This window comes from Clytia hemisphaerica, unplaced genomic scaffold (assembly GCF_902728285.1).
Source record: "Clytia hemisphaerica strain Z4C2 unplaced genomic scaffold, Clytia hemisphaerica genome assembly, whole genome shotgun sequence".
NCBI lineage: Eukaryota > Metazoa > Cnidaria > Hydrozoa > Leptothecata > Clytiidae > Clytia > Clytia hemisphaerica.
The window spans coordinates 1,196,603-1,221,176 of NW_027103553.1; the positions used below are offsets into that span (position 1 = coordinate 1,196,603).

General features: G+C 37.7%; 1 protein-coding gene across 1 annotated transcript; it reads right to left on the bottom strand.

Annotated features, from left to right (window-relative positions):
• Positions 1-10,505: 10,505 nt before the first annotated feature.
• On the bottom strand, positions 10,506-12,350 carry LOC136800419 (uncharacterized). Its single transcript, XM_067057079.1, has one exon. It carries the CDS (start codon positions 12,348-12,350, stop codon positions 10,506-10,508), a length of 1,845 nt encoding a protein of 614 aa, XP_066913180.1.
• Positions 12,351-24,574: the final 12,224 nt, after the last annotated feature.

Below are 24,574 nucleotides of genomic sequence, written 5' to 3' on the forward strand. Positions count from 1 at the left end.
CGATCATCAGAAGGTAACTGAGGTTTGTCAAGCAGGTTCCTAAGCTTGGAATGTGTGACCACCGTCTTATTACGAAATCTCTCTTTCGGTTTTCAAGGCAGTTGCGTAAAATATCCCAGAGGTTCCGATACATTCAACGCTCTTTTTGGCTTCACCAATCAAAAATACTGAGGAGTCTTTCCATTCGATCGTTTCGGTGAGTGAGGAGAGTTTATAATGGACTCTGCGACTAAAATTTTCGACGAAGTCTGGCCATTTGGAGCTGTCGCCACTGAACTTAACTAGTTCAATGGTTGGAAGAGCCTTTGTCTCGAATTCGGACCTCAGCGCAGAATTTGCTGTTAATGGGTTTGATAAGCCGGCGAGTAATGTTTCCTCTCCTTCTGTCAATTCGTCAATGAATTGGTCGACTGGTCTGAAGATGAGGTATGGAGGTTTGGGTTTTGTGTAAGAATTAGCTAGCAAGAGTCACAGTGGCAGTTGAGGCTGCTGAACGATTATCAACTGAGCTTTTGTAGATGGCCTTTTGGCGTAGACGGTCGGAAGCTGTTGCTCGTGGCTTTGCTGTGACAGAAGACACCGAAGGTGGACATGGAGTAAATCTCACCTGAGATAGATTCGTTGAAGAGGTTGTGAATAACAGGTGAGGGTAAATAGCTGAAAATAGGATGGTGATTCGATATGATAAACAGTAGGTGAGTTTCCACTGGAGCCAAACAGGTATACGAACACGAGGATTGAATACGTTAGTTACGTTTATCCTGACCCGATATGTTGGAAGTTCCAGATGGATCTACATCCTACGGAACTTGTATCAGGTGTAGTGTTGGAAAGGTTTGGTGTTCTCAATCTCGTACGATCTCTCATGCTCTCTTTCAGCGATGCGATTAGCCTCTCTAGCTTCGTCTCGTGCATTCTTGTATCCTTCTTTCGTCAGTTCATAGGTAAGATATTCTGTGTTGTGTCTGATTTTAAGTTCAGTAAGTCTCCACAAGAGTGTTATTCAACGTAGACGCACTCGATGCATCTTGATTCATTCAGGTAGGATAAGATTTGATTTGCCACCCGTGTAAGAATATCCTAGAAGGCCTCTTCGAGTGTTCCTTAGAAATATCAGTTTGGCTAGATCAGTGGAATGATCAGGCCCTTGTCCTGCAATTCTTTGAGATCTCCGTATTGACATGATGGTCTGGACGGTGATGAAACAAGGTTGAATCAAGAACAGGTAGTCCACGGATTAGTCAAATGATGTGGTAGTTGCGTGTACCACAGACGAATACGATGGGTGGTATTGAATAAACGCTCGATTGGACACAAGGGCGGTCCCGATTAGGAACGAGGGTAGACCACTAATGATAAGGGCGGCCGACGATTGATAACAAGACTGAACCACGATTGATAACGAGAACAAACAACGATTGCAAATGAGGGCGGACCAAGAATTACAACGGGGCGGATCACGATTGGAAACAAGAACAGGCTGCGAAATGAACGACGGCCAGTAGCAATTAATAATCGAGGGCTGAGGACAATTCAAACGAAAGTGAACTGCGATTGATAAAGTAGACCACTATTGAGGATGAGGGTGGACCACTATTGGTGGCGGGGTGGACCACAGTTGAGGGCGAACCGCGTATGAGAACGAGGCGGGGCGGAAGTGGCTTTTTGCAACGGGAGAATCGACAACGAAATGATGGATTTTTGGATTGTATACAATTGGTGTATATACCGATAAAACGATACGACGCTGGGTGCGGTATCTGAACGAAATGGAGTATCTGTGACGATACGGTAGGAGAGAATTCCGGATAGAGTGAATCCCGGAAACGATAAATTTGGGAGGACAACGGACGTTGGATGGACGATTTCCGAAAGTGCGATTGGAGGATGATATTCGGGCGGCCTTTTCCGAATGAGGGGGTAGCGGAAACAATATGGAGGGTATCAGAGAGAGTATGTTCCAAACGATAGGCTATTTTCCAGACGATAGGACTTGAGACACAAAGAAGATTGTGAGCTATCTTCAAATTTCCAAGCCAAAGTTTAAGTTATACCTCTGACATGTGTCTCTACCTCTCAGCATTTGTCCCAGTTCTCGACTTGATTGTCCCACCAAAACTTGATACTCCAAAACTTGATTGTTGTCCACTTGATTCCCAAATATTTTCTTGAAGATGTTAGGGATAGTTGAGTCAAAAATCTTGGAACGTGGGAATCTTGTTGATTGTTGTTCAAGCTAAAAACACAAAGTTCAAAAACTAAAAATATGTACATAGGCCTATGTACTAGTTATCGCATGACTTCGAGTGCAATACGAGAAATATTTTACGAGTGCCGAGATTTTTCCGTAATATTTTTCCGAGCCTTTAGGCGAGGAAAAATATCGGTAAAATCTCGGAACGAGTAAAATATCGAGTATTGCACGAGAAGTCATGTGATAACTAATTTATTGTCGACTCAAAAAAATTGTCCTGATATAAATCTCTTTTTGTTTTTGTTTTAAAACTTACTTCCGCCTTGCTTCTTTCTTCTGTGTAGTTTCGAATGTTTTTATTCGAAAATCTAATTCGAACGTTAGATTCGAACAAAAAAATTCGATATGTTCCCGCAGAAAATATTCACACAAAAACAAAACAGAAAAGCATTTTTCGATCATTTTCGATCCAGAAGTTTTGTTTTGAAGAGTTGCAGATTTTTCAGAGATGTAAAGTTTCTAGATTGATAATTCAAAATGCAGATGGTGTACAGTATTGTTTCGATAGACAAGAAACCCTTCATCATTGGATTAATCAGATTGATAACATTCAGTCTTTTTCTATGTTTTTGTTTCGATGCATGGAAAAGAATAGCAGAGGAGGAAAGGAGTCCCATGATGGAAATGTATGCTTGTAATAATGGTTAAAGAACAACATTTTTTCAAGAGTAATACAATTTGGATACTTTCTTGATTATCATCAAGCTTTAAATGTTTTGAATTTTAGAAGGAAGATGTAATAATGATTGTTGAGTTGAAAATTCAAGGACGTACCTCGTCGAGAACGAGAATTAGGAGAGAACTTTTATAAAAATCACTCGTCATTTGGTTTAATACAAGACATTTCACTTCCCTTGCTATGTTATGAGAAATTTTATTGGCAAACATTCAAGAATCTCAAGTTTTTTTGTATGCATGGTCCATGGATAAAAAACTGTTTGGTTTTATCACACGAACGAATTTTATACGAAAAGCTGAAAATATTTGGGTGGTCTCAAGTAGTTTTATAATTTCTTAGTTCATCAGATTTGATTTTAGTGTCTTTTATGGAAGAACTCCAAAGTAAAAGTTAATCTGAAAATATTTTTGTTGCGTTTTCCCTTTGACTCCCAAGTCAGTTTCTCCGAAAGTCAGTTCTTTTCGGCTGTTTTGTTTTGATTTTTCTCCCGCCGCTTACCCAGTCCCCCAAAAGTCAACGCGGTCATATTTCCATACTAGAGAAATATGAAATATCGCAAATATCTCGATGCTCTCGACCAATCAAAACGCTGATATTTTTTTGGGTCGGCAATAAGAAAGAAAAATGCCGACTAGGTAAAATAATGTACAAGTAAAGAAATCCCTTCATAAAAATATGTCTTAATCTGACTTAGGTATTTATAAACTAGGGAAAAATATCACCATATGAAAGAACGATATGTACATGAAATTACTTACAAAATATTGTCCAAATACTATCCCCAAATGTTTGTGACTCCAAGTAAAAGTAAAATCAACTCTGTAATGAATTCAGATCTCATGAAAGTAGAAGTATTTTGCTCACATCTCGAGAATGATAATCTCACTCACGTCTCTTGTAAAAGTAATTCTGATCTGATTTGAGTGCGTGAAAAAGGCGTAGAAAAAATGATACTTTATAGAAAAACGTGATAAAAATTAATTAATTACGCACGAGCGAGCGCAGCGAGCGAGTGCGATTCTTTTGGCAAAATCGCGGGAAAAAAGCTGATATGCGGGGTGATAAAATCGATTTTTCAGCTTTTTTAGCCTCGTTTCCATTCAGACTTTCGTCGTCGTGTGCAACTGTCTTAAGTCCCAATATGGAGAATTGTCGCCTGCACCCGACTGTCTGTTGGAAGCATTACGTAATGGATTTTTTCCAGATCTCTTTTTAAGTCGAGCTCCGGCGTCAAAAACAGTAGAGTATTTTTATTGTAGGATGAAGACGTCATTTCTTCAAGAAACGTCGCGAGAAAATATGGGCACGGCGCTCCATCCTCCTTGTCAATCGGGAAACGTCGCCCGGCTCGGAAGCGTATTGTTGATCGGACCATACTGCTCTCCAACAGTCAAAATAAAGATGGTGGCAAAAATAAACAACTGGTTGCTACTGTCTTTCGCTATTTTTCTTTGGTTTTTATGCTTTAATGAGTTGAATTGGATCATGATTTTTGTATGATTGTTACAAGAAATGGTTGATGATGAAGTTCTTTATTATTCCTTCCTGGATTTGCGATGTTTCGTTTGGTTTGGCATGCGAGATTGTGCAATCTCTTGAAAAACAGGACATCTTATCAACTTTCACAACACAACAAACTAACTTCAATTTTGCCCGTATATTTACACAAATTCTAACAAGGCAGGGGACTGAATATTTGTCGATAAATCTGACCATGTTATATTTGAAAAATTAAAACCTACTTAACATCGAAAAAGTTTGAACTCACTTTTTTATATATCGTTTATGATGGTCAGACAGATGGTAGATATCTAGATGTGGCACCCAAAGCCAAGGAAATGGTTGTGGTTGGATTTAAAATTTAAACCCAGAGCAAAATTTACTAATTGATACAGTACATTGATGATTGAATTTCCCTTTGTGTTTTAAAATGCATTTTAAACGTGGAAAACTTTTGGTTGTGAATTTGGACATTTTCTTGCACGTGCGTTTAAAACGTGGAAATTATTGCTGTGGACATCTTCTTCCACGTGCGTTTAAAATGTTGAAAACTTTTTGTTGTGAAGTTGGACATTAACTTCCACGTGCGTTTAAAACGTGGAAATTTTTGCTGTGAATTTGGACATTTTCTTCCACGTGCATATAAAACGAGGAAAACTTTTGCTGTGAATTTGGAAATTTCTTCCACGTGCGTTTAAAACGTGGAAATTTTTCCTGTGAATTTGGACATTTTCTTCCCCGTGAGTTTAAAATGTGGAAAACTTTTGTTTTGAACTTGACATTCTCTTCCATGCATTTAAAAATGTAGAAAAATGTTGCTGTAAGGCAAAAATAAAAAAATGTAGTGTCGGAATGCGGGTGAAGGAAAAAAGCTTTCATGCGGCCGGCCAGAAAAAAAATTTTTATTTGATTTTTTTGATAACTTTTTTAAGTAATAAGATCATTGAAATAGAACTTTAAAGGTAACTTTTATGTACAAACAGTAAGAAGTAAGCCCTGAATATACTATAATGTATCAACTACTAACAAACAAATCTTGACAAATCCAACTTGATTTTTTTTATAATGAACTATATTGATGAACCCATAGTCTGCGGACGGATCAGAAAATTATTAATTTTCACCTGGCTGGTTTCCGAAAACACTACTTTTTTTTATTTGCGCCTCAATTGAAAATTTTTTCAAGCAATATCCTGACATGACGACTTTTTTTCTTTTTCATATTTTTGGAATTTATGATTGCCAATTATGTGACATTTTTTGCTTTTGCAGCATGCTTTTGAAAATTATAAAATGCCTTCTGCTAGGGGAATTTTTTCCTTTCGACGTTCTTTCAGATTATGAAAATGTTTCCCAGTATATATGAGATTTGTTTTTTCTTCTTTTGCATTACACTTTTTTTAATATAAGAACCAGTAAAATTTTTCTGAGCCTCGACTGTTCTTTTTTTTTTTTTTTTGCACTTTTGAGCCTCTATCATATCATATTCTTATTAATAGGATGTAAGTGAGGTATTTTAGGCATTATACCCAATTTTTATTACTTTGACCCCTAAATTGCTTGAAATTGAGTAGTTTTCAGGCTCAGCATTGTTCTTAAATTGTTCTTATTTTTTGGCGATTTTGAGCCTCGTTGTTCTTATAAAATTGTTCTTATATTTAACAAAGTGTATGTTGGAAATTATGAAATTGTTTCCCTGTTTTGAAAGTTTTTTACTTTTTGGCATGCATTTCAAAAAATATAACTTTTGGATGCTATAATTTTTTACCTTTTTTTCAATATTTTATATATTTTACCTTTTCTCCAATATTTTATATATATATTAAACCTTTTTTCTAATATTTTATATATGGGAGTATATGCAAAATATTTCATCTATTTTGAAAATATAAATTTTCCTTTGGTTTTCTTATTGTAAAATATTCTCAATTTTTGATAAACAAGATCAATTTTTGTAGATATACATTGCCCCTGATTTAAGAAAAAGAGAAAAGAGAAAAAGACGAAACGAAATTCCGTTACTTTGCACAAAGTATCATAAGTTAAGACATTTTTTTTCTCAAAAAATCCTTATGATCTCATTTTAAGTCGAAATTTTAAGATATTTGAGTTGAAAAAACTTCAAAAAAGCAGTTTGTTTTGAAAATAGAATATCAACTTTCTTTTGGTTCACCAGAGTTTTTACATGTTTAAAATGCATTGATAGAAGTTTTCCTTGCTCTCGTGACAATCATGAAAATTACCAAAGAAGGTTTGTTCACCACGCAAGTATCGCGAAAATAACCCAAATCATGCCTCGAATTATTTCCCGATCACGCATCACGCAAACGGCTGGGTACTACTTTTTAAAATTGTATCGTAAAAAATGGCTAACTTTCTCATTCCCGGGAAAACATACCTGCCCCATCTCCGGGATCTTTTCGCTTCTAGGCGTCTCCGGCAAAAATCGTGTTAAATCTACTTTTGTTGCGTTTTGGTTCTTTTCCGTTGTACACTAGTAATCGGAAAGTTTCGCTGGGAATATAAGGAAGTTTAGCAATCCTACGGTATGTAGTGTAAAAAACCTTTCGCTTGCGAACACGAGATTTTCGTATCGTGCGTAACCCCTTTTACAATTGATTAAAGATAATTATCATCTTGTCATTATCGAGCTCATACGTCACAACCAAAACAAATCAATTATAAGCACATTATCCAGAAACATACGTGGCAGTTGAACCCGACTGGTTTTTTCGGCTGCGCGCCAACAAAAAGTTTCATGGAATAATCCGCCATTTTTCATTACGTAATCTTTTTTACATCATAAACTCTACGGGTGCCGTAACTTTCCTTCTTTTCAATTCCACGTGAAGAGAGAAGAGCTGTTGAAAGAATTTTTGGAATTTTTTCTTGTTTTAAAAATTAATTAAAAATGAACAAGCTCATGTGGAAAGTTTCAAAGGATTGAACATCAGATTATCAGGTACTATCTTTTCTTACAACTTGATCCTTGCCTTTCGTGCTGTTTCTAGGATATGGGAGTAAAATAGAAGTATTAAGGTTATAGAGGACTAGCCTTTGCTAAAAAGTCTTGAAAAGGAAGGAAACATATAGAGTCGATATTCTACGTGGATAGCCCAGTAATCTAAGACTTTAAGACAGACTTTCAATTTTTTCATGGTGTCAACAGCCTGACAACTTGACTATCTAATGAACAAACCTTAGCGGAACATGGACCATGGGGGATGAGGGGAGGAGACAAGGAGAAGTGGTTCGAAACTTGGACCCCTCCCTCCTGGATTATGACACTAATGCCTTAGCCTACTCGTCAATCTCTCCTCAAAGATATAAATTATAGGTTTGAAGGCTACCAAAGTTAAAACATAAGATGAAGATGTTTGGCTATAGAAAGCATTATTGGTAAGGTGTAAAATAATGATTAGTTTAGAAATATTTGTTCAGCTGATTAGGAATGGGACTTTATCTGGGTTCTTGACTGCTTGTCTTGAGACTGTAACTTTGATTTTTTCCCTGGCATTTGTTTTAAGTCTTGTTTTTCGATTTGTGGTGGTGGGGGCCGTCGACAAACGATTTTCCTTTTTTTTAATGGCTTTTGGCCGTAAGGGGTGGGAGGGGGGTCACTGCAATCCCGTTAAAAAAAGTTTGAAAAAAAGGGAAAGTCTCACTTACAAATTTCATCAGTCCAAAAAGTAGAAACATGTGAAGAAAGGCTAAGACCAAAGAAACCACACGACATTCACCTTATTCCCGATCACCAATTAATGCTTTAACGAGAAAAATGACTGATCACATGACTAAAGTCGTCAATTTTTTCCTCCGCCTCAGTTGACTCCTTGCTCCACCCATCCCACCCTGACTTGCAGCGGGGCTTGGAGTTTCAAAATTGAAAGGTCACGACTCGAAACCACATGTCTATTCCGTGCGAAAAGAAGAACTTTGAGGATTACAAATCGCAAGAACATGGCGGCCATGGACCAGTGAAAGTTTTTTACTTTTGAAGATTTTTTTTGGCTGCTAAGGCAAGGGGGGAGGGGTCTGAACCCTAACAGCCTCAGGCCGTTTAAAAAAAGGAAAGTCATTTGTCGACGACGTCTTGATTCAATTGCCTTCAAATTTGAATGATTTTATTGGTTGGCTATTTAATTTTCAACTTTTTCAGTTAAGTTTGACCCCTGATTTCTGTGTGATCTTCTGAGGAAGAAAAATATTTACGGACACATCCCAGATTTTTTAACAAATACATAGAAGCCGAATACCATTTGTGAACTATACAAATCAAACTTTTCCTGAATTTCTAAGTTTGGTAACTGTTGATTTTACCCAATCTCACGATTGTCTGTTGTAATATTTTGACTTTTTTCAAATATTAATTTTTTTGATTTGAATTTTTTTTTTTACTTTTTTGAGAAATCTTTTGATTTTTTCGAAGACAAAACTTCCAAAATGGTCAAGAAGTGTGTGATGAAAATCAAAGAACAAAAGCTTCTGACTCCATCATTGATAGTTTGCTTGAATGATCAATAAAATCAATCAATGAGTTTCAATCACAATCAACTAACTACTATTAGTTAGAAATTAACTTTTCTTTTACAGCATTGAGCAAGTTCATATTGTCATCTAGTTGGGAGAGTTCATATACTCTTTATTTTGTTGTGAGCATTCAGAATATAGCTTTCAGTTAAAACAATAGTAAGCCAGTATTAAAGGAATTACAAACTCAAATTGCACCGGTCTGAACTACTTCATAATTTTAGATCCCATACTACTTCACACAGAGTTGAATACAATTGGTTCCGTGGTAGCATTATGCGGCCATGTGCCTTTTGTTCTCAACTCTGTGTGGTAAAAGTTCTATGTGATCGCCAATCTAAAATAAAACCAAGACAGATTGCACTGGTCTGAACTACTTCATAATATTAGATCCCATGCTACTTCACACAGAGTGGAATACAATTGGTTCCGTGGTAGCATTATGCGGCCATGTGCCTTTTGTACTCAACTGTGGTAAAAGTTCTATGTCATTGCCCATTAAAAATATAAGACTTGGCAAAAAAACTCACAATAAATTACACATAAAATATAACCAACACAAATCGCACTGGTCTGAACTACTTCATAATTTTAGATCCCATACTGTAGCAGGGCAGGACCGCTAGGGATGTTTGTAACACGTGATTATTGTGATATGTAATTGAAGTGTTCAAACTGAAATGAATACAAAGAAAATAATTTAGAAAAATTGACAATTTGACTAAATAAATGAAAACTAGGAATGATGATGCTAATTAGTGAAAATGGCTAATTAGTGAAAAATGACTAATTAGTGAAAAAAAATGTCTAATTAATGAAAAAATGACTAATAATCAAACAAAAAAGGCACGAAACGTGAACAAGGTAGAACCACAGCTGTGACCGCCAAGAAGCCTGAGCACGAACGTGCGAATGAGAATGGCGAAACGAGTACACAGCTGAGAAGACCATGAAACCAGGGCACGAACGTGCAATGCAAATGAAAAATGAAGGCCAGCAAATGAACTGAACTGAGCCAAAATGAAAACAAGGCAAGGCCAATGATAAGGAAAAGGACTAAACGATCCAGAGAGCCTGAGCACGAACGTGCGTGAGTGCAATGAAAGTCCAATGAAAAGAAGAAAGTAAATGAAAATCTAAGTTTTGAATAAATATTTTTGTAAATTTTCTGAATTTATAAATGTCAAATAACTAGAATAAATGCTTACCAGATTGCCCAAGTGTAGTCACTGTGTGAAAACTGCCATGAAAAATGTACTTGAATGTGAATTGAAATCAAAGTAAAACGATATCAAAATGTCAAACTCAAAAACATGTCTCAACACCATACGTCTTATCTCTCTAAAAGCTCTCGTGTAACTGAAGTGAGAGTGACAAAACAGAAAATGTGACTATGGGCGAAAAGAGTCTCAAGGGACGATGACGTAATGAAATATGTATTAATGTTGCGTATATGAAATAATTGATTTTATTAATGATATACTAATGACTTTTGAAGTCATTTGAGAGTCCTTTAACACTGCCCCCGGGCAGATGCAAAAGTCACTTAGTCAAGTTAAACATTTCATTTAAACCATCCACCAGATCAACTTCATCCACTTCATGGATAACTACTAACTCACGAACTGCACGATTCGTCTCGCGGAACACGCTTTCGTTGTGATTCTTGTACGCGACTTTGACTTTCCGAACTTTTGAATCTCGTCTTGGGAATAACTCTCGAACGATACCGTACTGATATGTGGAGTTGATGAGGGAGTCATTCTTGAGGAACAACACGATGTCGCCCACCATGATGTCTCTGTTGTTGATGAACCATTTGGGCTGGTGAGTGATTTTTGGAACATGGTTGATCAGCCAGTTGTCAAACCAAGTGTCGAAGATTTCGGTGTTGGTTTGAAGGATTTTCGATGGATTCTTGGAAACGATGAGTGGTTCGGTAGGACTACGATCATTGTTACGCCCAAGCTTGAGACGGTTCGGTGTGATGAGATCCATTGATTCGTAATCGGATACAATGCCATTGAGTGCCAAAGGCAGGTCGTTCATGGAGTTTGCTACTTCCGATGATAGTGTCTCCCATTGCAGGATCGATAGTCTCCTTCCTTGGAATGATTTGTTGATTGATGATTTCACTTCTCGTATCTTACGTTCAACCTTTCCGTTATAATTATGTCCGCCGACAGGGCAAACTTCGAAATTCATCTTGACGTCGACGTGAAGGCGGTTTTTGAGATCTTTGAACGAAATCCTTGAATCGTCACAGCCTTTGACCATTTGGCTGCCTTGATCGATGAACATATTCATTGGATAACCGTTATCACAAGCGAAGCGAGTAAGGGAAAGTAGAAAAGATGGCGTGATGTAGTCGTCCATTGTCTTGATCGAAATGGTGGAAGTTGTGGAGCAACAAAAGATCGTCAACCAAATTTTGATCGTTTTGCGTTTGTTGAATGAACTGTATGCTTGAAATGGTCCGGCTAGATCACATTGATTGTTGTAGAATGCTGGTGCAATCGTCATGCAGGAGTTTGGAATCTTCCCCATCGAAACCATGCGTTGTTTTTCGAGATAACGACACAGTTTGCAGGCTCGTTTGATCTTCTTTGTGACCTCACGACCTTCAATGATGTGGGCGACTTTGGATGCATAACGTAATGTCGATTCGATTCCCGAGTGCTTGACGGTCTTGTTAAACCAGTGAACCTCTTGTAAAATGGCGTAGGAAAGTGGTGAATGCTTTTCCAGGATCGGTACACAAAAGACAGTTTGATGGAGATCTTTCATGACACGAGTCATTGGTGTAACGATGTTGATGCTTTCGTTTGGAAGAATGCGACCGGTGTAAATGAGTATACCGTCCACTTCAGTTGAGATACGTTTGTATTTGTTAGGGCTGACGAATCGTTTGATCTCATTGGTTCCCTTGTGCCAGAAGTAAGCTTCCGCTGATTTGATGTGAACTTCCATATCGTCCAATTTGATGATAAGCTGATGACTGTTGGTATTGGACGCACGTCTTTGTTGAGCTAAATATCTAAGTTTTTGCAGATATTTAAATACGAGAGCAAGGATTCTGATAACTTTGGTGAAACGAAATCTGTTGGGGTCTATCAAGTATTTCGAGAATGAGTAGCGTTCGCTCACTTCGGCAGGAAGTGACGAATGTCCAGAAGTCTTCGTGAATGAATGATGTTGGTTGCTCTCGAAGGTAGCCTCTTTCTTCATTTGGGTAAGGTCAGAAGAGTTAAGAGTAATCTGACTCACCTTTTTGATGGGGAAGTCCTTGACATCAGTTGACATCCAGGAATCACCGTTGATCCATCTCGAACTGTTGTTGATGTCGAACAGCTTGCAACCACGACGTGTTGGAAGGTCGGCCAACATTTGCTTTGTGTTGATGTAGTACCAATTTTCGGATGACGTGAAGCGTTTGATTTCAATGATTCGATTACGTACAAATGGCTTTAGAGTGATCTCGTCGTTGCTGATCCAGTGCAGATTGATTGTACTATCAGTTAGTTTGATTGATCAATCATGTTTTGATTTGAGTGCACGTCTGACGACCTCAACAGTATGGGCATTGAGCACAGCAGCAATGAGCTCTGCACGTGGTTGTGTTGTCGGTGAGATGACTTTGGATCTCGAGAAGATGAGTTGCGAGGAATATTCGCCATTTTTACGGAGCATTCGTGCGTAGATAGCGACAGCTGCCATTTGTTTGCTAGCACCCCCAAAATCGACAGTGTTGATGTTCAGATTGACTGCATCTGGAGGAACGATGGTTCTTTGATACCGGATATTCTTGATTTCTTGCATCATGGTAAAGTCATCTTCCCAGATCGGTCTGAGATTGTCAGGAATGGCATCGTCCCAACTGAGTCCAAGATCGACAAGGTTGCGAAGATCAAGCTTGAATGAAGCGGTGATGGGTGTCAATTTGCCAGTGATGTCGAATATTTCACCAACTTTCGAAACGCAATGACGTCGAGTGAGCTTTGATGGTATTACGCCGACTTGAATGGTTGGCTTTTTACCACGATGCTTTTTGGCAAAATTTAATTCGGTTACGTCGATGGCAATTTGATCTGATTTCGGATACCAAATGAGACCACCAACGCCGATTGATTCTCCATCTTTGGTCAAGGATGCTGGAGGATCATCACCACTGAATGTGAAACCTTTCAAACCGAACCCTCCCCGACTGAGAGCGATTTCCATTTGGTCGGCTCGTTGTTTTGAGGTTTGATCATCAACTTCACCAGACATGCAATCGTCGACGTACAAGTCTTCGTTTACGATTTGGTCAACTTCTGGGAATTCCTCTTTCGACAAGGATGAGGTTTGACGAATGCCTCTTTCGGATTGATTGCCACTTGATCGCACACCGTATATCAACGTCTTTATCACTTTCTCTTCAGGTGGCTGGTTGATGTCGAGTGTGTCGTGCCATAAGTATCGTTGGTAGCACCAGTGATCAGAGCGTAGCTTGACGGAATTATACATTTTGGTGACATCGGTATGGAAGGCGGATCTGTGAGTGTACCACCTGATGAGGATTTCCACCAATTTGTTCATTCCATTGGTTCCTTTGGCGAGGATTGAGTTTAAGCTATATCCACTACTTGTTGGCTGTGATGCATCGAACACAATTCTGCATGGCGTTGTTAGCGAGCTGAGTTTCCATACAGCCCGCCATGGAATGTAGTTTTGGATAGCGTTTGATGACAGTTGATCTTGCTGGTCCTTTGGAAGATTATTGACGTAATCAACGTGTCCAAGTCTTTGAAGCTTACGTTCGGATTCTAATACATCTGACTTGTCCTCTGGATGACGATTAAGCTTTGAAACTTGTTGATTGTAGACTTTCAGTGCCCTAGAACGGTTGGGCACCAAACGAGTGATGGGATCTTGGATGAATGGTAGTGTTGCGATCGTCACTTGCTCGTCGGATTTTACGATGATTGATTTATTGATGAGTTCTTGTTCGACCTCTTCACGAATGCTTGTTGCCTCTATTGATCCATTGGACTTACAATCGACACAAGAACGACATTTGGTGCAACGATAGGTAACTTCACTGCCGGCACTTTCAGCAATGTCGAACGTTGATTGTTGGCCAGGATACGAGTTGTTGGAGACTTGGTAGGTGCGAGTTGTGCACAGAAGTGGAACGTCTGGGTTGAGTTGGTAACCAGTTTGATAAAGTCTGAATTGTTTAGAAATGAAATCACTCTTACCAGTCCTGTGGAATTCATTGTTGATCATGGTGAACAATTGACGAGGACCACCAATAACTCCACGACTGCCACATGAGCTGCGAAATATGGATTGGTAAATTGTTAATCCTGAAGGCATCTGGAACACGAACTTTGGGAAATAACGGAGATATCTGATTCCAATCATTAAATCGACGTCTCTTCCAATGGTAGGTGGTAGCTTTGGAAGTTGCGATGGATCACCTCCAACTTTCTTGTAGGCTTCGTGGACGTCATGCTCGACTTGGCCGTTCAAATAGTAGGTTGGAAATGTTGAGGTGATTTTGTCCAGTGATATTCCAACAAATGTTGCATCAGATCCGTCATGGGTTGGGATCTTGACTGAATAAACGTTTGTTCGTATTGGAGTTGTAACACCTCCGACTCCACCCAAGTTGATAGGAATTTGGCACTGCAATTCGGCACCCAGTGATTTGACTGATGACGTACGAACGATGAAATCGTCACATCCAGAATCGTAGAAAATCAGATACGGTTTATGGTTGATGGTGACTTCTTAAAACTGGAAGATGGCTGATTCGTCCACAGAATCCTTTGGGGATCTGGTTTGGAACGATGAAATTGCAATGAAGTTGGAGATGTTTTTGGAGAACTCTGGCATGTTATTACGTTTGCTGATGCACCTCAGCTTGAATCGCTCGAGTTGGTTGACATTTTCTTGATCCCTCTTGTGCTCTTCACATACAAGCACGTGTTTCTTGATGGTGAAGTTGTCATGATCTTTGTGTCTGCATATGAATTGACGTTGACATTTACCTTCCTGATGCTTGCCAGTATCGACGTGGGCACCAGGGAAGAGACATTGGTGACACAAATGTTTACGTTTTAGGATGGAAAAGCGTCCAGAAGGTGACATATCTGCAAATTCCTTGCAGACAAAGTATTGGATCAGCTTGTTTCCTTTTGGTCCAATGGTTGTTGGATGATCCCTTGAACCACAAATGGCGCACTGAGTTTGATCGTCTGGAATTGGAATTGAAGGATCTCGAATGCTTGGATGCGAATGCTGACCTCTTGGTAGCTTGTCAGTGTCTAGCGATGTCAGGAGTTGCTTTTGCTGTTGAACTTTTAAGTCTCTCTCTAAAAATTCTATCAGTTGAAACCAAAGTTCTTTACCCTCTAAATCTTGGTCGCAAATAGACTGCAAATAGATATTTTCGAGACTGGATAGCTCTTGCAGTTTATTGTTCAATAAAATGTTTGTGTTACCGAATGATGACTTTAGACGTTTCCAGATTTCGTCAATGTTCGTTTCAGCTTTCACGATTGACAGGGCTGGATCCTCTAAATAATTGTTGCGAAGAAGGTCTGGCATGTAGCATCTTGGAGTATGGCGTTTGTGGAGCTTCTCAAACTCGGTTTGGAATGAGTAAATGTCTAGTTTTGAGTCGAATCCACTGAATTTCTGCAGTTTGATTTTCAGGATCGAATCTTTGAATGTCGAGTGTTTATCGATCTCTCTGTCGGCAAGCTGCTTTTTGACGTTGGTTGAGAAGGTTTGAAGAGAAGTAATCAAACGTGAATACTTCTGCTGTAGCATTGTGACTGATGGCTCCTTAGTTGTCCCAGTTGTGTCTCTGATAAGGACTTTGAGTTCGATTGCTATCTTCTCCATTGACTTCTTGATATCGGGAATATCTTTGCTTGCAGATTGGACGACAGTGTCTGTTACTTCATTGAAATTGATGTAAAGTTGGGATTCTATTAATTTTTGGGAGTGATCGACATTTTTGATGGAAAACTCGATCGATTTCGATTTCGCCTCTTTAGATGAATTCTCGACGAATTCTCGTTGATCACGTTTGGTTTGCTTTGCATCAGTGATGTACATTTGCTAGAGATTGCTGAGTCGTAGGTTTCGAAAAGCGTTTTGTCGATGGAGTCATTCGGCACTTTGATGAAGAGGTGACGTAGAGTTGATCTCATTGATCCAATTTTTGAAATGTTGTCATCGATCTCCTCTGGTGGTGTTAAACCGTCAATAGCAGATTCGATGATGAAGTCTTTGATTTCCTCCAGGATGAGGGTGATTGAGTTGATCACATGTTGAAGCTCATCAGCCACGACTCCTGCAGTGGCTCCGGTGAGATCAGGTTTGAGATGCTTTGTACCGTCCTCACTGAACATTTTGTAATCGATACGTTTCTTGGATCGTAACAGCATGAAGATTGTTAATGGTGCGACATGATTGGTTTGAATGAGTTTCTGATTGAATTGAGAGTCTGTGATTCGAGTATCTGTTTGAATGTAGCAGGGCAGGACCGCTAGGGATGTTTGTAACACGTGATTATTGTGATATGTAATTGAAGTGTTCAAACTGAAATGAATACAAAGAAAATAATTTAGAAAAATGGACAATTTGACTAAATAAATGAAAACTAGGAATGATGATGCTAATTAGTGAAAATGACTAATTAGTGAAAAAATGACTAATTAATGAAAATGGCTAATTAGTGAAAAATGACTAATTAGTGAAAAAAAATGTCTAATTAATGAAAAAATGACTAATAATCAAACAAAAAAGGCACGAAACGTGAACAAGGTAGAACCACAGCTGTGACCGCCAAGAAGCCTGAGCACGAACGTGCGAATGAGAATGGCGAAACGAGTACACAGCTGAGAAGACCATGAAACCAGGGCACGAACGTGCAATGCAAATGAAAAATGAAGGCCAGAAAATGAACTGAGCTGAGCCAAAATGAAAACAAGGCAAGGCCAATGATAAGGAAAAGGACTAAACGATCCAGAGAGCCTGAGCACGAACGTGCGTGAGTGAAATGAAAGTCCAATGAAAAGAAGAAAGTAAATGAAAATCTAAGTTTTGAATAAATATTTTTGTAAATTTTCTGAATTTATAAATGTCAAATAACTAGAATAAATGCTTACCAGATTGCCCAAGTGTAGTCACTGTGTGAAAATTGCCATGAAAAATGTACTTGAATGTGAATTGAAATCAAAGTAAAACGATATCAAAATGTCAAACTCAAAAACATGTCTCAACACCATACGTCTTATCTCTCTAAAAGCTCTCGTGCAACTGAAGTGAGAGTGACAAAACAGAAAATGTGACTATGGGCGAAAATAGTCTCAAGGGACGATGACGTAATGAAATATGTATTAATGTTGCGTATATGAAATAATTGATTTTATTAATGATATACTAATGACTTTTGAAGTCATTTGAGAGTCCTTTAACACATACTACTTCACACAGAATTGAATACAATTGGTTCCGTGGTAGCATTATGCGGCCATGTGCCTTTTGTACTCAACTCTGTGTGGTAAAAGTTCTATGTGATCGCCAATCTAAAATAGAACCAACACAAATCGCACTGGTCTGAACTACTTCATAATTTTAGATCCCATACTACTTCACACAGAGTGGAATACAATTGGTTCCGTGGTAGCATTATGCGGCCATGTGCCTTTTGTACTCAACTCTGTGTGGTAAGAGTTCCATGTGATCGCCCAGCTAAAATAGATCCAAGACAAATTGCATTGGTCTGAACTACTTTATAATTTTAGATCCCATACTACTTCACACAGAGTGGAATACAATTGGTTCCGTGGTAGCGTTATGCGGCCATGTGCCTTTTGTACTCAACTCTGTGTGGTAAAAGTTCTATGTGATCGCCCATCCAAAATAGAACCAAGACAGATTGCACTGGTCTGAACTACTTTATAATTTTAGATCCCATACTACTTCACACAGAGTTGAATACAATTGGTTCCGTGGTAGCATTATGCTGCCATGTGCCTTTTGTACTCAACTCTGTGTGGTAAAAGTTCTATGTGATCGCCAATCTAAAATAGAACCAAGACAGATTGCACTGGTCTGAACTACTTCATAATATTAGATCCCATGCTACTTCACACAGAGTTGAATACAATTGGTTCCGTAGTAGCATTATGCGGCCATGTGCCTTTTGTACTCAACTCTGTGTGGTAAAAGTTCTATGTGATCGCCAATCTAAAATAGAACCAAGACAGATTGCACTGGTCTGAACTACTTCATAATTTTAGATCCCATGCTACTTCACACAGAGTTGAATACATTTGATTCCGTGGTAGCATTATGCAGCCATGTGCCTTTTGTACTCAACTCTGTGTGATAAAAGTTCTATGTGATCGCCCATCAAAACAGAATAGAATGTTTCAAACTTTCAGAAAACAATTAAATTAATATCTTTCATAGAGAAAGTAAGGTAGGATAGCAGAATAAAAACTTTTCTGTTTCTTGCTATTCTCAAGAGTTAACTACAAGCCATATCAATTATCGGTTAGACTGGACTTAAAAAATTGTTGTTTTGCCGTCACCCGACCGACCCTTCCTCGAAACCTGTCGACCCAAAAAAATTTATTACCATTTTAAAGAAGATTTTTTTCCTTCAAAAACTTTTCAAACAATAAAAAATCAAAACTCGTATCTTGTTTGTCTCAAGCATAAGAATCGTAAATTCCCTGCTAGCACTTCTTTTTTTATTCAAAATTACCTAAATGTAAACAAACTGTCAACCATTCCATGAACGAAAAATTTCAAAAATTGCCAAAATAAAAAAAATTCCGACCGACCGACCCACTTCCGAAATCTAGGGTCGGGTGACGGCAAACCAACAATTTTTTAAGCCCCTCACATCCACCACTGCTAGAATTCATTTTAATAGAATTTTCACTAACCCACTCACTTATCTATATTTTAGGCAATGAATTCAATGTTTGAAAATTTAGGCGATTGGTTTAAAAGTTGTCTTGTTGCAAGACAAGACAAAGGGATTCGTGTAGATGATTTAATAGACTCTTATAAGGACTATGCCAGGTTAGATTTTGTTGATAAATCCCTTTTCTTTGATGCTCTAAAGGATTTATTGAAAGCCCTGAGCTTCAATCCCAGATTTGTCAAGAAAAAATGTAGGGGTAAACGCTGCCTTGTTTTAGACCAGTTTGACTTTAAAGACAAGGCAGCTGTCATCGGCCTAATGAACAAGGAATCTACCAATTTAAAAACTTCATATGACGAACAAAATTTGAAAGATGACAACACGAGGGTTGCTACTTTTGATCTACATCGTGTGTCAGTTATTACACACTCCAAATCTTTGGAGTCATTTAATGCAGACAATACTAAAAATAGTGCAATAGGCCATCAGTCAGTTATGTTGTCTAGTACTGATTTTATTAACCAAGAACAATCAAGTCAAAAAAATGACAAAAGTATTATTGAAAAAAGCACAGGTGTAAACGAAAATGACATTTCTGATATAGAGGGCAATTTTGAAACCATTTCTGTGGACAAGTACAGAACTAGTTCTCCCACTAATCGGTGTATTCCTCCAAAAACAAGGCAAACAGTTAAAGCAAATTCTAAAAATTTGTTTGGCTATTTTACAGCAACTGAAAATATTTGTGATGCATCAAAGGAGGTTATTTCTTACACTGCAAAATCTTTCCCGTTTTGTCAGGAAAATAAAGAGTTGCCTTTTTATGAAAACTTGATTTTTTCACGCCATTTTCAAAATTACAAAACTGTTACAACTGTTAACTTACCTACTAAGCATGATTCGCTTGAGACTCTATTGGTAGAAAACCTTCAAAGTTATTCATAACCAAAGTAGAGAAATGAAAGAATGCATCCGAAGGGCAACAGAGACATCATCCAACATCTTTCTTCCAAAACTAAAAGCATTTTTGTGTTCTTCTTTTGTCCCTGTGCCAGTTGGAAATGTTGCTGCCTCAACGCTTGAATATTTAACAGAAGGTGATAAATTTCCTCAATTTACTCATTTAAATGATCCAAAGTCCAAAACTTTAAACCTTAATCTTAAATGTGAGATTTGTGAAATTTATTATGAGATTTTGAAAATTTCTGGGAAACGTGTCACAATGAAAGGTATGGGTAAACCTTCTGGCTTTCATCAAATTTATGAACATAGTATTACAAACCATCATAAAACTCCTTTAAACTGGTTAGCTAAACAAAATGAAACTTCTAGTCTCGAAATAAGTTCTATGGAAGATGACCCAACTTTGAAAAAGTTTTACAAAGAAACATTAAGTGGGAAGATTTCTAAACAACCCTGCTTTCATATTTGGGACAAAGATATTGTTGACAAATACAGGGATAACAATACGATTCGCACAAAAAGTACTCTAACACTGTTTTGTGAGAAAAAGTTCTGGAAAAATTGTGTGAACTTAAAAGGACATGAATACTGTCCAGTTTTCAAGAATTGGAAGCTGAAACACCATGAAGAATGGAGAAAGCTATGTGACGAATCAAGTGAATCCTCAAGACTTGTTTTTATCCCCGGGAAAACAACAACCCCAATTGAGACAGATGGATCTTTAAAAAGTATTAATCCCCCCTGTCTCCAATTTTCAGATCCTTTTGGGGAGCATCCTTACACTTGCAAAAATTGTGCATCCCATAAACAGTACCTGGGTCAGTTGAAGACAAAAAACGAAGGGGCAGCCCTCTTGGTTTCAGAGACAAGAATTGGTAGACCAGGATTTCGAACAGGTTATGCAACCAAAACTGAAATGAAGAACACTTAACTGATGTTAAAGCAGAAAATAAAGAATTGAAAGAAACAATTCGCTACCTTAATTCAAAAGGGGCCTAAGTCCAAGTACCCCCCAATTCAAAAGGGGTCCATTTTTATGAAAATTGAGATTTTTGGTTTTTCTGAATCTCTGGCTCACTAGCTTTCTTTTGATGTATCTGACATGAAAATTTTGAGGTTTAAAAGGCTAAAAGTTTTGACTTTTAGTTTTGATAAAAACCACGTTTAATTTTAAAAGGGCCTAAGTCCATCAATGTTTATGGACGTTAGGGCCTAAGTCCACAATTATCAAATTGCTAAATTTTAAAAAGGCCTAAGTCCATCACTGCTTATCAATGTTAGGGCCTAAGTCCAAAATGATAAAATTGCTAAATTTTAAAAAGGCCTAAGTCCATAAACAGGGCCTAAGTCCAAATTTTGATAGATTCTACTTAAATGAAAAGGGCCTAAGTCCATATAAATAAGCTGTAAAGGATACACTGGGATTAAATTTAGGATGCATATTCTGTGGTATATGACTGTTTTTTAGCTTTTAGCTATTTTCCTATAGATTTATTAACATTGCATTGCTAATTTTTTCAAAACATTGATGTCATTGCATTGCAAACCTAATCCAAATGTTTTTATTATGATGGCAGAATTTATGAGCTGTAGTTAATTATGGTGAAATCAATTTTGAGCTGGGATGAATGGTAGGAAATGTTTTGAACTGGAATATAATGGTGGAATGTTTTTGAAATAGAATCGATGGTGTTTTGTACTGAAATTCTATATTGCATTTTTTCTAAACCCAGTTTAGGGAGTGGGTGAATAAGACAAAAAGGAGACAGAGTATAAAGCCTGGGGGGTACTTAGGCAAAAATGGGTGCTGGGTATGTGCGGGTATGTGTGTATATGGGTCGTTTTTTTCACCTTTCAAAGTCTCTCTAAGGGTTACAAAAATCAGAAAATTTCCTATTAGTCTCTCTAAGGGTCTAAGAGTTTTAGGAAAATTTTCTCTAAAAAGTCTCTAAGGGTAGGAAATTTTTCGAAAATCGAAGAAAATTTCCCAAAAATGTCTCTCTAAGGGTCACTTTTTCACTAAAATTTGGTCTCTCTAAGGGAGACAATTATTAGTGGAGTTTAAGCACAATAAAATTTAATCTGATAGGCAGGATTTAATGCACAGGCTTGTTTCAGAACGAACCCCCATTTCAATGTTGGATTTTGAAATGCACTTCTTTTTAAAATAATAATTTGCAATTTGCTTCTTAGATTATGAAAACTCGCCAGTGTTCCTCCGTGATGTTTTTCTTGGAAACCAAACATCAAATTTGTCATTGGAAAAAATAGGTAATTTTGCAGTATATTAACTAAGTCATACTCTTGGATACCTAATAGTAATATATTGTGAATTGGAATTGGCAGGGACGTAAAACCTCCCAATATTATATACCTCTTTTTTGTATGAAAATAAATTTTGACACAGTCAAAACTTTCTTGAAAAAAGTATAAACACCAAATCTTTCATTTTCTAGTTACTGATGCGTTTGAAAATGGTGAGGGTGCTGCTATTTTGGAATCAGGTAGGAATTATTTGACACCTACTTAGTATTTTCTTTCTAGCGGGCAACACAAAAAATTTATTTGAATGACATTTTTTTCTGCAATTTTATAACAATTTTTTATAGATTCATCGTTCGAAATCGACAAGGAATTCCTTGACAAAGTACAAAGATTGGTGAGTACAATATTGTATGAATACTGTATTAATAATTCTTCAACACTGGGGAACAAGGCCACTTAGACTACATATTGAAAAAAAAAAGTTTTATATTTTCAGAAATCAATGAAATCCTTAAGTCACAGCTCAAAAACTTTCAATCTTTTGAATTTTTTTGGAAAGTTATCTTGGGTGGAAAATTAGGGTTTGTTTATTTAGGTGTTATCTATCTTTATCAGCATAGTAGGCATGTACTCTTTTGTGCTTAATTGTAGGGGGTGGAATAAGCGGGGAGGGTGGGTACTTTGGGGAAAAATTCATAAAATGGGGGGGGGGTCATTATAAAGTGAAATTGGGGTGATTTTTTTCTCCAAAATTGCAAAGTAACCCCCTACAAAAGAGTAGGCAGGTTATTTTACACCTTCATAAATATGTTCTTAAACCCAGCAACTTATTGTCTTTTTTCTTGTTTTTCAGACTTAAATGAAGACCTCTCAATAGCAGGAACCAGTTTTGGGCCAACTAGATTTGTTAGAACAGATAAACCGTCCACCGTTGAGCCCCCTGCAGATAAACCGTCCACCGTTGAACCCGCTGCAGATGAACCGTCCACCGTTGAGCCCGCTGCAGATAAACCGTCCATCGTTGAGCCCGCTGCAGATAAACCGTCCACCGTTGAACCCGCTGTAGATAAACCGTCCACCGTTGAACCCGCTGCAGATGAACCGTCCACCGTTGAACCCGCTGCAGATAAACCGTCCACCGTTGAGCCCGCTGCAGATAAACTGTCCACCGTTGAGCCCGCTGCAGATAAACCGTCCACCGTTGAGCCCCCTGCAGATAAACCGTCCACCGTTGATGAGTCAAACAAAGATCATGGTTTCTAATAATCTGAACATCTCCAAGGAAATTGCTGATTATAAAGGGGGGTACATTATAATATACCATTGCTTATTCTAAGCAATATTGTTGTATTATTTCTTATCTAAAAGTTTCAGATGATGCTACTAGGACATAACGTTGATCGATCTATTGAAATAAAGATTGACAATTTTATTATCAAAAACTCTGATTCAGTTAAGCTGCTTGGTATTGTGTTTGACTCCAAGTTATCCTTTGAATCTCATATTTCTAGTCTTTGCCATTCAGCAAACTACAATGTCATCAGATTCAACAGAATCAGAAAGTTAATCAGCTACAAACAATCTATTTTATTATTTAATGCTTTTATCATTTCAAAGTTTATGTATGTCCCTATTGTTTGGATGTTTTGTATGAAAACACTTTACCTAAAAATTCAGAAGGTTTTTGAGCGTGGAGCAAAAATTCTCAATTTAATCCCTCCTGAAACAGAGGATGTGCCTTTACGAAATCCTACGACTATTCATGAATTACACCTTCGCCAATTACTTTCTGAAGTCTTCAAATCTCAGAATCTTGGAAATCCTGTCTTCATGTCATGGCTGTTTCCGTCCCGGAAGATCGAACGTCACCTTCGTTCCAAAAATCTTCTTTCCGTCCCGGAAGATCGAACGTCACCTTCGTTCCAAAAATCTTCTTTCAGTCCGTAAAAAAGTCTTGACGGTACGCCCTGGCTTTAACTCTTTCCCATTTCGAGCTAGTATCTTGTGGAATAAACTTTCGGATGACCTTAAGAATTCCAAAGATATTTCCACGTTTAAATCTAGTTTGCTTAAGCTTAAACTTTTAGATCTCTGTACTTGTAATATTTGCAAAATTTACTGAACTCTATTTTTTCAATTTTTTTGTTGTTGTTGGTGTAAATTAGATATTTATCTATGGTAAACTAACTTGAAATAAATGGAATAAATAAATATCTTGCTATGACACACAAAACACAGTATTTCCTTCCTTCCTATGACACACATTGACTATTTGATAAGGATATAAAATATTATTTCGCTGGGGAACTTGGTGAATAGCAAAAATGTTTATGATTCTCTCTTTATTTATCTCAGGTCCCACCTACCATCTATCCGTTGGAGGAAAGACGTTGTTTGTAGCCAAAAAGGTACCTAACACTGAATATGTCCACAATGAGAAAATGAA

What these genes read in the sequence shown, in the direction of transcription:
- LOC136800419 (XM_067057079.1), bottom strand. Translation starts at nt 12,350, where the DNA reads ATGTTGGCCGACCTTCCAACACGTCGTGGTTGCAAGCTGTTCGACATC.